Raw genomic sequence first — 15,173 nt, forward strand, 5'->3', positions numbered from 1 at the left:
AGGGGGCCGCCGCCGCCGCGATTCGCGCTATAATTAGTATTTATTTATACACTACAGCAACAACTTGCGGTGGGTCCGGTAAACAACTATTTAATGTTGGATCACAACATCGCTCGGGTCCCTCCCTCTCTCTCTCTCTCTCTTTCTCTCTCCTTCTCTCGCCCTGCCTCGAAACCGCTCCTTTCGCTTTTGCAACTGTCCGGTTGTTTTGATTCCGATTGCGTGTTTCTTAGTTCCCTTTTTTTTTTGTTTTAAATCATTTTGCCCGATTGTTGATTTTTGCACCTTGGGAAAACGACTATTCTGCAATGAAACCGATTTGGGGGCCCGCGATGGGTTTGCTTTTCAATTTATTTCTGGCAATTATTATTGTAAATGATCACACCAAAGGAAAAGGACGAAAAGGATCCTGTTCACCTTGCTCGCCTCGCTCTCACGGGGCAGTGGAATTTGGGTTTGCAAAAATAAACAACACGTTAGCTTTTTATATGTTTCCATCAAAATTCTTCGGATTAAACCAAAAAAAAAAACGAAACAAAAAATGGCGATCGATGCCTGCTAAGACTATAGAACGCAGACAGCAGGCACACTGGTATCTAGGATTGGTGCAAATTTCTACTAGAAGGCCGCTGCTCGAGCTCGTTCGGTCGAAGCAACCGTTGGTTTTTTTTGTTGTGCTCCAGTGTTCCAGTTTTTTGGTTTCCATTCCATCTCGTAACACCAGCCCCAAAACCCGGCTTCAAAGGGGTTTTCGTTCTTAGTTTCGATTTAATTTTAGAACATTCGTGTGCTTTTATCATCTGTGGATAAGCGTGCTTCCAAGAAGAAAACAATTCCGACTCATTGCACTGAGGTTTATCTTTCGTGGGGAGTCGGGACTATCATGAACACGATACTAACCGGATGACTAGGCTTCTCGAAAACCAATGAAACACTGTAGCACTAGCAGATAATTGCTGCACACGTGCCATCTACTACCAACAGTGTAACTCGCTCCAGTCATATGAAATATGACTGGATATACAATTAATGATTTTACTAAGCATATCTGGCCTGATAAACCGCTTCAGAACTGCTTGACTCATATTTCGCGAACCATTGCTTTCGACTTAGCAGGCCAGTAATCAATGTATGCAATAGCGTTGCAAATACGAGATGATTGCATTGTTGCTTATCTTGCGTTCAAAACGCCTAGGCTAGGCCAAGCGAGATAAGAACATCGGCATGACTTTCCATTTCTGCAAAACCGGTATCCATCTTCGACGGCGCTGCTCTTCAAGAGGTGCCACCAGATACAACGTATCGACGTCGACGATACCACTCCTATTTCTGTTCTCGCGTTGATCGCGTAAACAAGCCGCTGTTGTGGTGTACTAGAGCGCACGATAAGCACAACCAGCGAATGATGATGAAAATACATTCCACTTCCACTTCCACTTCTTCTTCTTCAAGAAGATTTGCTCTAGATTCGCGCGCGTACTTACTGCGGTGCGCTGCCGCTCGAAGGCGGCGAAAAACAAAAACGAATCTAGCGTAACGTAAACAAACTCCCGGTGCGCGCCGTGTTTCGACACGCCAAAGACACCTTCTCTAGGTCTCCGATGTTGGGTGGCGGTGGTGCACTCGTTTGTAACAGACGGCGCAGGTCCCTGTGCGCCAGCTCGTCTACTATAAGCCGCGTACCGCCGTTCAGAAGCTCCTTCTATTCTTCATCAGACTTTTCTCTCTCTCTCTCTCTCTCTCTCTCTCTCTCTCTACCACTGTCTCTTGGGTCCGGGAAGGGGTATAAAGATTTTACAAATGGGTTCATTGAACCAACGGGTGGGTGACACACGAACTACGCAATCGACCAGTTGCCTGCTAGCTGCTGCTGCTGTTGCTGCTGCTGCTGCTGCTTATCGGCCCAAGTCACCAGAAGGCCAAAAGCATTGGGGAGCAGATATAAACAACGAAAGTCAACAACACTCGGGCCATCATGGCCCGATGCAACTTGGAGCTGTTGCTGTCGACCAAACCGAGGATGGCGACTTATCAGCCCATGAGCCCGATAAACGTGGTTTTGAACATCTCTTGAAATTAGAAACCGATCGCCGGTCGACTGTTTACTGTTTACTGAGAAGCAGCAACAGCAGCATCATCATCATCAGCAGCAGCAGTTTGATCGCCAGCGGATCATTTTACATTCACTAGAACGCAGGCCAGGTTCAGTGCGCGGGGTCAATTACTATTTTTATATTCCGTCAGATGTTTTGATGGCTCGGACTTAGCGCTCCGGCTCGCACTAACGTAGAAACGAGAACGTCAACAAACTTATCCGTCATCGCGAGGCCAATCTGCTGTATCTGGGTACATATAGTGCAAGTGTGACCTCAATCGCGCGGGACCGAGTTGTCAACGACAGTCCGACCGTGGAGGAGCGTGGAGAGGGGGTTCTGTATAAGAAATGACCAAAAACTGTCGTAAATCAAACGACGCCTTGCCATTTCTTTTGTAGGTCGCGTGTGCCCCGGCATACATCAGGCGCGATCGTGAGCCAATAAAGTGAAAAGGAGGGTGGTGGTGGTCCGGCGATATCTCCCCGGTGCTTTGTTCCTTATTCCTCTGTAGCTATTCGAGCAACAGCAACAGAGGAGAGAGGAAGAGGAGGAGAATATAGATATATGCGAAATGTTGTTTTGTTTTCGCCCATTTGCCGCGGACACGATGTTCTACTTCCTTCAGACGGACGCCCCGAACCGAAGGTTAACCGGATGGTCAAAGTTATGCGAGAGAAGAATCGTAGATAAGAGCACGGACTAATGGCCCACCCGTCCTAAATCAAACATCGCGAGCATCGGGAGCATCGCGGACAGGCGAGCACGATTGATGGCCTCGTGAGTGCTAAGGGATAATGCGAGGAATTAGCTGCAATTATTGGACATGCTCGAGGACAATCCGGATAATGTAATTTGTACCGCGAGGTCCCCGGCTTGGCCGACGCTTGGACGTGCGGACAACGATAACGAACCAACAAAACGTGCAGAGAGGGGAGTTTGGGTTAATGATTTGCTAACATCGCTGCTCCATCGCTGTCTCCAAGAAGCTGGAGACGCTCGCTAATAGATGTACAACACTCTTCCCCCAAGTCTTTTTCTTCTTCTCAAGCGTCAGTCCGCGCTGTTGTCATGCCCCCAAGACGCCAAATTGTGTCGGTCGGTAACAATGCACACAGCCGCGCAGTGCCAGTCCCAGTTGGTCCCAAAAATAGAATGGAGACTTCTTGGAGCAAACCGAAAGAGAGACCTCGCCGAAGAGTGGGAACCAGGGGTTGAGGTTATGGTTCTCCACAACCCCCGCTCCCTTCTCCCAATTGGCTCGGTAGGCGGTTGGCGTTATTCAAATGCTGGCTCTGGCTGGCTGGCTGCCTGCCTGGCAGTGATAATAAAGCTTAATTTACACCAATTAATTTGTAACCTTGAGCGTCCATAAGAGCGTCCACACGACTGTTCTCATCCACGGCGCACGGGACACCAAACGCGATTGGACGCGATTCTCTCGCCGAATGGTACAGGAAGGGCAAGGGTTGGTGGCCCGGTACCGGTGGGGCAGAGAGGGTGTGCCAGTCAGTGATGTGAGGAATATTAATTGGCTTCCTCCTATATCATTCTCGCTGGTTGGTCGCTGGCCTAACGCGCTGGTGTACCAAGTGCGCGTCCACCAAAAGGGGTCGCAGACTGGCTGTTGCTGCTGCTGCTGCTGTTGCTGGTAAGCGGAAAGATCCTTCGACTGACCCTCGGCCAGCAGACGCCCGGTATTGACGAGGAGGTGAACTGCCATGTCATGCGACTGCGGCTCGTTATAATCGACCTGGCGCCTGTTGTTGTTGCTGCTGCTGCTGTTGGCCACGATCACGATCGTGGCTAGTTGCTTCCGTGCTCCCACCTCCTAAGGTCTGCGCACGTCAAGCATTGGAGTAGCAGCAACAACAATACGTTTCGCTTGGCTGGCTGGCTGGTTGGCCTCTAGCGATCGGGGCGATCGAGCTTGATCGCTACCTATGCGTCACCGTCAACAGCCTAGCCAGCAGCAAACAAGCCACACGATCGCACGATCCAAGTCAGACTCTCATCACCCCAGAAACGGCGACTATCGGGGCCGGTCCATGGCAGCCGGGGAGCGGCTAATCCAGAACCGGTTTCCAAATCCGAAACCTCCAGAGATCCGCAGTGACATCAGCGCATGGCAGCTTCTCGACGTCGCGCGCACAGCCCGAACAGGTTTTAAACAGAATGGCTGGTGGTTCTCGTGCGTTCAATGCTGACGGTAGGCACTCCCTCGCAGTGACTGGAAGCTAAACAAAGCCGTTTCTCCGCTGCCACCCCCTGCCAAGGTTCCGGAGTGGCCGCGTGCGTGCGTGCGCGCACACACACACACGGAGAACCACGACCTGCGCTGACTACTGACACCGAATTTGCGCTCGAGCGCTTCTCGGGCACAACCTACGCTCACTGGGTCAGCGGCAATTAAGTAATTAGCGCCCGGCCGGTCAAATGCCGGTGGATCAGCTGATGGGATTGCTGAGAAGTTTTGGAACACGCCTCGGGGTTCTGGTAGAGAGATGGGTCTATGATCGGGGATTAGACCATAAAATGCGACACTACAAGACCCGGTAGCTACATTGCCGGAACATGATCTTTCTGGTTTTAACTGTGGAACGATCGAACGGCAATGTGACAAAGGGCGTCATAGGATTCATTCACCATAATCTGTGATGATTAACGAGAGTTTCATAGTCCGCTTGATAATGGTCGCTGGTCATAGATATACGCGAATAGATAAGGATGCCGTAGTACCTCTTATCACCCAAGGATGGTGGTAGGTTTCCTGTCTCCTCCTTCTTTGTTTTATCTTTTCCCCCTTGTATGTTGAACAGTTTTTATAGCCTTTCCGACAACGACTAGACATGTAATCAATATTTTATCATAATTTACCGCAATATCTAGGTCGATTGGATCTGTGGTGTGTTGTCGTGGCGTACAGTTTGATTGTCTGGCAGCGATTCTACGCGATCGTTATCGGCTGTCACACCGGCGGTTATCATTGACCTCAAACCTGCCGCTGCGCTTCGTTGTAGCGTTGTATCCCCGATCCTGGAAACATGATATAGGGACATCAGCGGACCGGGCGAACCCTCCAGTCGAAACCGTAGAGCAACCAACCATGTTTAACGTGGAACGCGAGAGGTTTTGTGTTTATGCCATCTTGCGTGTGAACTTCGTGGACTTTCAGACTGCGCCCTTCCATGCCATGCAGTAAAGGTGAGAGTTCACGCCCTGCCATCGTACGATTTTATGGTAAGACACTTCGGGCTGTTAAAAAGTGATACGCTCTAGGATGTTTGCTTCACGGAGCGCGTTACAGGTCCAGAGCATTGTCGCTGCTTAAAATACCAAATAAACGAACTCCGCATCGTATTTCAAAACGCCTGTCCTGGAAATGGAGAGAAATGGTTAACGGTTCATCCGTTTTGGGTTTGGATCTCGCGTTACCCTCGGCGCGTTTCTGTTTATCTAACCCCAAAGCCCCCTATCCGCCTGCTCTATGAGACGGCAATGGCCGGGACCGTTTACTTTCCTTAAACAAACCAAGCAACCGCGTGCGGCGTGAGAGTTGCTGCAACTGCAACTCCCGGTCGGTCTTCTCTTTCGACTTCTCGAAAACGGCTCCCCGCGCACTCGCACCACCATCGGCTCCGAGTCCAACGCAAATGAGCTCAGCTGATGCGCCCCGCCTGATATATGCTGCTGCAGCTACTGCGGTGAAGATGGTTGCATGCGTGTGTAATCGACACATACGCAAGCGCACGCACCGCGCACCACCATACACACCGATCGCGAGCCAGCGGCACACGCACATTCGTGGAGAGGGCATTGGACTTTTTATCGGCCGCCTCTTCACGCTGATCGTGCACGCGCCCCTTTGCGCTATTCGCTATGGACAAAGCGACAGAGTAGTGCATTCGACGTCTGCATCACACTATCATTGATTATGTTGGCGACTGCCGCGGAACATCTGGATGTTTGAGTATCGAAGAATGCCTTGAAACAGCATCTTGTGTTCAATCGAATGATTCTCGGCGATCATGGATTCCTTCTTTGTAACTGATTCCAATATCGAATATCTTCTGATTGCTGCTCCAGATACTATCAAAACATACACCGATACCGGCCTCCCCAATTTACGATCACCGCCCCCCTCAAATGGGGGGTTTATAACTGTGCCAATCGAAATGCAACTACTCCGTTCCAAGTAGGGCTCGCGCACCATCGCCTCCTTGTATGGTTTCCGCTGGAAACGTGCGATTAATGCGGCCGCGTCTGGCCGTGCAGTTGAGAGCGATCGTCTCTTATCGTCGCTGCTAAACAGCAGCACCCCAGCAGGGAGTCACAGCCAACAACAACAGCAACAAAAAAACGCATACGAAAAAGAAAACGATCACGGCCAGTTATACCTAGATAAGGCGATTGAAAGCGACGGCTAGGTCACTGACCTAGCCCCCCCTCCCCAGACAGCCCGAGGGCCGCCATATAACCGCTCGTAGCAGCAGCAGTAGTAGTAGTTGCAGCTTATCGTGGCATTATGAGTCACCCTTCCAGACGGCTGGACGAACTGCAGCAATGTACCTGGTGTACGTACGGTTCCAAAGGTTCGCACGCATCGGCCACAAACACCGAAGCTCCAACTTGTGCTGCTCCACCTAACCATCACTTTACACGACCAGCTGACTGGCTGGAAAGTTGGAAACAACAAGCGACGGTGACGTGACTTGGCGCAACAGCTGAAGCTAGAGGTCCCCCCCCCCCCCCCCAAGATGGACACACGCACACACGACGGGCGTGTGCGCTTGACAACAAGAGCGCCGCTTCTGTCTGCTTCTGCGCCGGGTTACAACAAGACCGCTACAAGCGCGTTGTCTGCGATAGTTATCGCGAGACGAGATAGGGAGACAACCGCCATGGTGGACACCGCCATGTCTACCACCGTGTGCTGGGGACTTCATGATGCGGCAGCAGCAACAGTTGTCGTCCGCCCGGTCCATCGCTCGGGTACATGCTTTCCATGCTGAATTTGCAGCCAGGCGACAACAACTGGCAGTGGAGAAATCGCTCTCTTTCATCGATTGTCACTCTCTCTCTCTCTCTTTTTCTTCCGCTCTCTCCCTCTGTGTTATCAGTCCGATCATCGGAAACTGGGAGGAGTGGGTTTTGGGGGAAGAGTGACAAGGCACGATTCGAGCCGCGTTCGTTCGCGTTCGCTAATCGTTCAAACACTTTGTCACCCACATTCGTCGTATCAGCGATGTTTGCTGCGATAAGTGATAGTGGCTAGGAGGAGGAGGAGGAGGATAACGCACCAGCGCGTATGACAGTTGCACCGGTGCCCGGTGCCGATACCGGGTAGATGAGAGGATCACGCTACTCGTTAGTTATGGTGTTGGGACAAATTGGACTATTTTTAGAATGCCAATCCAATGTCCAGCGACCACACGCTCCTCCGAAGATCCGAAGCGCTGAAGACGGTAGTCGTGAACAAGGCATTAGACTTCAATTGTGGTGTCAGGCAGGCAATTGAATTAGGACAGATATAGTCCCGACGGTCCACAAGGCACATAATGGCAAGCAAGTTACGTCCGACTAACCATTTGAAGTTGTAACAGTTTACAAGACAAGTCAGCCTTCTCAGGAGGGAGCCAGATCCTTGTACCAGAATGCCTCACGTACAGCTGCTGGACATTCAAAAAGATGACTAATAAAAACCGACTGTTGTCTGTAGTCTGTAGTGTTTGTTATACCTGAGATCCGTTGTTGGTCCTTTCAATTAGAGCGCAACGAAGAGGAGAAGGGGGAGAAGGAGGAGGATTAACAAGCCAACGAACCCCACCGGTCGTGTGGACTTATGGCGCCGTCATTACGCCGCCTGCAATACATTATCCATTGCAGTTGTCAAACAAAGTCCATCGGTAATCCTCCGCGCGCGGATATAACATTGCAAACCTCGGTCCCGTTGTTGGCCAAACAGTTGAGCAAACAGACAACAGCCAGACATTCACCCCTCGCTTGGTCCCCGCGGTTGCCTCCCACCCCCCAAAATAGCGAGAGTGCAACAACCTTCCGCCAGATGATGATGATGATGATGCTGCTGCTGATGATCGTGACGCAAGTACTGCATTGAGTGCATTGTTCCGTGGATTCTTTCTGAGACTCAGAGTTCTATATTATCAGCATATTCAGGCAGAGGGTGCCAATATTCGTCACTGGCGATAAGACGGTTTGATAAGAGGTCAATCGATGACGTTCCGGCGTGGTGATTGGGATCTACTGATTTCTCGATAGCGAGCTCGATAGCCAAACAAAGTCGCTGAGAATACCGACTGGTTAACATGCAGTCGAGCACACCTCTGAACACCCCTCTCTCTCATTCTTTACCTTTCCACCCGGATGATCTTATCTACATTGCTCCGATAGACAAACCGTCAAGAGTGAAGCACAAACGTGCGTCGATGCAGAGATTGTAGCGGCGGTTGGTAGCAGTAGCAGAGGCCGGTGCGCAGACATTCTTATCAGAGCTTAACAGGGTTGGTGGTGCTCTATCAAAAAAAAAAAAAAAACACGCGGCCTAGCAACACGGACACACGCGGTTCTTATGCCAATCTCCGTACCACCGGACGGGAGAGAATGCAGCGCACACAATTGACTCCGCGGATCCCCGTGGTCGGCAACAAACATCAAATTGGCTGGAACAAAAAAAGGGGGGATGGGGAAGAATTGAAGCTACTTACGTCCTGCTCGAGCTGCCCCATGTCGCTGTAGTATTCCACCATCGAGTACATCTATTGCTTCAGTGTTCCGGTGGGCATACGGCGTATACGAAACGCCCGGAGGAAAGGTGTGATGGTCTACGAAACACTCGCGCACGACGATCCACCCACTGCACCGCCACTTAGTTTCTTATCAGTTGTGTAGTTGTGTTTGGAGCGCGAACGCTCGCTCACTCGCCCGCCAGTCGCGGCTTCAATCGTCGCGATTCACGCAGCAATCACCACGGCAACAAACACAATTGCTCCAAAGGCGCGCCTACTTGTCAAGCTTTCTCATTGCACTTCACAACCGCGAATTCGAAGCCGTTGGCTCACCAAAATACACACACGCACACACACACGCGTACACTTTGCACAACGAACGGCCTACTTGATGGGCGCCGACGATCACACAACCTGATGGGGTCTGATCCTTGCTGGGACCAGAGGAATCACTCCGCGGTTTTTTCTGTGGGGATTTGATTCGAGTTCTTCCTTGCGCCGCAACAGCGGAGCGTTCAATATGGTGACTGGCGTGTTGGACAAATTCTCGCGTAACTTTTTACACATACACACACGGTGGCACTTTTACGTAGAGAGACACGGATGAAGTGATAGCGTAACAGTACACGAGAGGCACACGCACTTCACACGCACTTAGCCTGTTGTTGAGGAAGAAAGAAGTACGATTAGTATATTCGGTTGAGGCACAAGTAAACGGTCAGCATCATGCTCCATACATAATGGGGGGCATCATGGCGCAACAGTACTTCGGTTTGTTAGTCGTCCAAAAATTGTGCCCGCGGCGCCGGATGATGATGAAGGACGCGCACCACAAACACGCCGGTTGACCAGCGTCGTGTGCGTGTGTGTGTTTGTTCCTTCTAAATCAGCTGAGCCACCTGAGCTGAGCGGAGGGGGTTAATCCTGTTAATCAAGCACTTGGAAACGAACGGCCAAACGGCACCAACATACCACACTCTTCGACCGCAGTGTATGTGTGCATGTATGGTTCGGTTTGACCCTGACGATGTTGTTGGCCATTTAAACCTCCCTCCCCACTCCTCACCACCTTTCTCGTCACAAACAGGCTTGTCCTGTTTTCGAAATTCAACGTTTTGGTTTTTGTTTTTTTGCTTCAACTTCGATCTTGTCTCTTTGCAACTTAAATTTAGCTCGACAGGCAGGCAACGCGGCCGCTTCACAGTCCGCTCCGGTCCGGTGTGGCGTGTTTATGGTAAAAATGAGTTTTGACTACCACCGGCCGGTAAAGCGGCCGGCCAAAAAAGCCATTCGCGGCGATCGGAGAGCAACAAGCGACGTGAGCGAGTCGCTCTCTGAGATGAGCCATCGTCCGGTTGCTATGATCGGACGCGTACACGATGGACGCCTGTCGCGATGTTGTCGTCGTCGTCGTGGTGGTGCTCTTCTCGATTCCGGTGAGCACGGTGCTCGCTGCTCCGTTATAACGCAATCCCCCAGCTGTACACCACCACCGGCAACAGCAGCAGCAGCAGCAGTTGACGAAGCTGTTGCCGGTGTCGCGAGCGCATGTTGTTTACCCGTTTCGTTTGGTTTCGCTTCGAAGCAGAAGGTTTTCCTGTCCTCTTGGGCTTCTTCAACGCACGCACCACCATCAGCACCGACACAAAACGCACAATTTCAAGCGATGGCGCACCTTTCGAGAGGCAAAACTTATCTACTCGCTCAACACCGTACTGAAGGTTGATCTATTCCCACTCGAATCGTGATCTCGTACGCAAGCACCTAGGCAAGTGCTTCATGGTGAACGATTTTGATCCGCCACAAAGATGCGATCGAAACCTTGAAAAGTGTGGAGATTGTGCGAAATCGAACGGAAAAATCGTTGCAACAAAATGTCCGAAATTCAAGCTCATATGAGAAGGAGAGACCTTGCCTCGAGCCCCAAGATCGGTTATTACACGGAGAAACGGTTCTCTTCGCACCGGCATCGAGAACATCGATCGAGGACAACTATGCGAAAGCGAAACGATACACTCCGGGACAATAAGGCGGTTCACATAAACACCACCGCCGTGCACCAAAGTCCAGGGCAGGTCCTCCTCCTTCTCGAACAACAACAACAGCGACGCCGAAACCTGGAGCTGGTGGATCGAAACACACAAAAAAGATGCTCAAAATTATGCCAGATTTTATGGACTTTTCTTTGGCCGCAGGTTCGTGCGAAACCGGTTTCCCCTCCGGTCTCTCCCATTCTGACGCTGGAGAGCAAGGCTCCCAGTCCACTAGGACTGGTTGAGTCGAAACCTCCAGTCGAACCGAACCGGGCCGGATTGGGCGGATCGCTTGGGATCGCCTCCTTCCCCGGGCCAATACCGGGGCAGGGGATGGGCGACACATCCTCTCGAACACAGTGCTACAGATCGAACGCGATAGCGTCGCCCTAAACAGCAACCATCATCCTCGTCATCATCATCATCATCATCATAATTGCATTGCTGGGCATGGCGATGGAATGTGGTTGCCGCGTTCATTTAATCGTTTGCCAACGGTTTCTACCCGTTTCAAAATCGCGCCCAGTAAGCGGAGACATTTGCAGATGCACCAGTGCACATGCACCTTGGCAAGGCAAAGTTGGCAATGGACGTAGTAGACGGAGAGCTTCACACCTTTTCATGGCCATCACAGGAGGCAGCAAAGGTTGTTTAGTTGCTCTCTAGGCAACGGAATCAACGCGCACACACAAACACACGCTCTCACTCGCTGGTGCCAGAGAGATAAAAATAACATATTTTTCGATAAACAAATTTCGTAAAAGCACCAGCCGCACGAAGGGACCTTCCTCAAGCCGCGTACAAAATTTGATTACAACTCAACCCGGCACTTAGTCCTTAGGCACGGCAGGAAGCACAACCATATTCCAGATTTGTCAGCCGGGTGAGTCGATCGATCATGCTGGTTGCTTGGACACCCCGTGGGTTCCCATCGAATCCGTCATTTTCACTTTCAAACGCGACGCAAGCCGGTACCAGGCCGGCAGTAGCAGCGGCGAATCGTTAGATGAAGAGAGAAGGAAGAATCATTTATCTCCCGCGAGTACCCGGTGGGTGTGTAGTCGTGTGATGGTGTAGTAACCGGGAGTAATCGAAGCTTGTTTACCGCTCGAACCGCGACCGCCGTTCAGTGCGTGCAGTGAAGCTGATAAGCACTAAAAGATCGTACGCTTTTGGAATACCTTTCCCACAAGCACACACACACACATTAACGTGGCAAGTATCCATGTTATCCTTCTGTGCCCCGAGGCAGATTACTTCCGCTTGATCGACATTTGATGCAGTTGCATCTCACTATTGCATCATTCACAGGAAGGCGGAGCAGGAACACTCCCATGATGTCCCGGCACGTTGCCACTGTTGCTGTTGTCAAGCGTCCAAGGAACCGGAGTCAGCAAAAAAAAAACAAGTGCCGCAATGCAAAACGGACGCCTTACCACTTGCAGGAGGAGTATATGTACACCAGGCACAACACCGCACAACACCACAATCCGGACACAACTGGCAGCACAACTGGCGGCACCAATGGCGATCCGCGGCGACCCCTCAGAAAACGTTTTTAAAACGATGTTGTAGCAATAAGCACACTGTACACGCGCGCACGTGTTCGCTTCCGCCTGCCTGACTACTACACCAAGGGTAGAGGAGCAGACCGAGGTTTTTAGTGGATTTCTGATGCTTCTGGATTGGTTGAAGTATTCGGGGGGCGCGCGCGCACGCTCGCTTTGTATAGCAGTCAGGTTTACGTCGTCGCCTTCGCTGATCTCGAGCTGCTGTTGCTGCTGGTGCCGCTCCAAGTCCGAGCTGGGCCGTGGTCTTCGCGCGAGTGAGAGCCGATTCCGTAGCTGCCGCCGGTTGAGCGGCCCCGCTATTTCGAATAAGCCGCCACCAGCAGCCAACCGATGAGTTCGTGGTGCGTGCGCGCACGAGTGTGGGTTTCAATCTTGTCATCGCGGTTTCACTTGGCTCGAACAAAGGCTCGTAAACGTTCGGGTCCCCATGAGTGTCGTTGAGAAGGAACGGACAGAGAGGGGGCCGAAGTGGGTTGGTGGAGCGGAGGTGGGTGGCACCACCGCATCTCCCTCGCAGGCACCACCGGCCGTGACCGCCTCACCGTTGTCACCGTGAGTTAAGTGATATATAGGGATGAGCTAATGAGAGCGGCCGCGGCATCATGGATGATCGTGCGTACTATTACATATATAGGCCATATGATTCCTCCTCGTTCGGGGGGCCATCGCATGGCAACGCGCGAACAAAGAATGCAAAGACAAATAAACAGCAGAAGCAGAAATGAAGAAAAAAAAAACGGGAAAATCTGTTCTGTTCTGTTCTGTTCTGATCGGTTCTGTTACTTCAAGCGAGCACTTGATGCTGACGTAAATGAAGGGTCACGTCTGAAGACGACACCGCCTTGACGAGATCATTGCGGGATAGATTAAGACAAAAAAAAAGGGGAACGACTATTGAGTACAACAACCTGTAGTAACGCATCCTGACACACGCCACTGAATCATCGGTTAATGATAGCTGTGACCGCGGTTGAGTTTGTCAAAACAAACGAATTCGAATTGGAATAAGTTGATTGTTCTGCACTTTCACTCTCGGTGAGTGGAGGATCTCGAGTTTCCCGATTCAACGCCTGCTTGTTCAAAACCTTCCTTCATGCCGCCACTGACACTTTTGATGACGATTGTTCGTTGGCCCCCACTATATAGAGCCAAAAAACAATATGCGTTGTGACGAGGAGGAGTCGGAATCGGACGACCTCACTACGAAGAACCCCAGAGTCGGAGCACCCAAGGAGGATGCCATTTTTTATCCTTCACATTACCATCCTCCCTTTCCTCCCACTCGAAATGATGCGTCAAATGACGTGCCAATGTAATTTGAATAAAACTCCAATTCCGAGGGTCCAGCTATGTTAGACCGGGCCTATACAATGTGCGTAGCGCGTTCGCTCGGAGCGGGGACACGCAACATGATATGCGGGTTACGTGTGCATGTGTACCTGTATGTGTGATGGTGGTGTGTATGCCGGAATCAAAACTCGTATTCGCCGCAGGTACAACTAATCCTAACCTAACCTTCCCCAACCACGTTTCGGTTGGTGGCCCGCGCACTGCCGGTGGCCTTCAAACCAGGGTTTTCAGTGCGGAATCAATAACAACATAATACGTTCGCCACGCTGGTTCTTCTGCTGCTGCTGCTGCTGCTTCTGTGCTGTGCTGAACCTGCTTTGTACGCACTTTTGTTCCAGGAGAGTATGTTGAGGTAAGGGGCGACACACAACCGAGCGAGCGAGGGGCAGGAATTATGTGACGACAAAGAAGCCTCCTCGTTGTTCCCGAAGGAACGATGGTTACGGATGATTTCATGTGGTGTATTGTGGCGTGTAACTTCTCTAGGCGTTCGTCACCAAGGACACTCCAACTCCCTGCGACACCTTCACCGTGCAAGAAAGGGATCAACCTTGAGTTTAATAACCAGCGATAGGGAACGATGGTTGCAAAGGTATGCTTCTTCCAGATTTGCTTCAGCTACAGAACATGGAAGCCCTTTCAACAAAGATATGTAACGGTAAATATATGTCTTTGTATTATTTAAATTCCCAGTTTTGGTATTGTTGCATCACCCTGGCCACCCTTACGCGGGGGTTAGCAGTCAGTGGCATCAATCGTTTGCCACGTGTCATTGCGTGCGAGAGTGAAGTTTGCCGGAGGCAAATACCATCACGTATTGCGTCGTTGTCGTCCTTGTGAAAGGGAAATCTCGGACGGAAACGGCGTTAGGGGCTTTGAGAGAAGTTATGCTTTATGCGCTTCGTTGAATGACGTTGAATTTGGTTGCGTTTTGGGGTACGTTTCCATAATTTCACGCAGGGTACAGTTAAAAATTTCGTTTAGAAATAACATTTAAATTTTTTTATCGTAACCATAATTAAAACAAATCAACAACACAGCATGTTGTGCTGTATCATCATTGTAATGCTCCCCGTACGCACTTACCAGTCAAAGGCGAAAGGACACGTCGTCAAGGACATGGGAAGGTGTTTTCGACTGCTGCAAAGTAAACTCATACTGTGACCACCAGCAGCAGAAAGAGGAAGAAGAAAGCACTTTTCCTGGAACTCACCGACCCACCAAGCACCAAACGAGGTAATCCGGGATGAAAATTCGGGATGAGTCCAGGAACACACGCAAACAAACGAACGCACACCACACACCCAACACCCAAGTGGTCACCATTTAAACCGGGAATCGAACCGGCAACAAATTAACGATCCGAAGCATCGTCAAAAA

The 15,173-nt window shown here is 50.9% G+C and overlaps 1 protein-coding gene across 4 annotated transcripts in view; it reads right to left on the minus strand.

Annotated features, from left to right (window-relative positions):
- LOC125954452 (sestrin homolog) overlaps window positions 1–15,173 on the minus strand; it is a 38,710-nt gene that overhangs the window by 10,970 nt on the left and 12,567 nt on the right. For 2 of the 4 annotated variants that reach the window (XM_049684814.1, XM_049684815.1), the window contains one exon: window positions 8,819–9,498. In XM_049684814.1, the coding sequence (XP_049540771.1) occupies window positions 8,819–8,869 (51 nt within the window). In that variant the 5' untranslated portion in view covers window positions 8,870–9,498. Of the gene's footprint in view, window positions 1–8,818; window positions 9,499–12,308; window positions 12,748–15,173 lie in introns of those variants that run through there. The other 2 variants (XM_049684812.1, XM_049684811.1) reach the window with 2 other exon arrangements.

The sequence above is a fragment of the Anopheles darlingi genome, chromosome 3 (genome assembly GCF_943734745.1).
Source record: "Anopheles darlingi chromosome 3, idAnoDarlMG_H_01, whole genome shotgun sequence".
Lineage (NCBI taxonomy): Eukaryota > Metazoa > Arthropoda > Insecta > Diptera > Culicidae > Anopheles > Anopheles darlingi.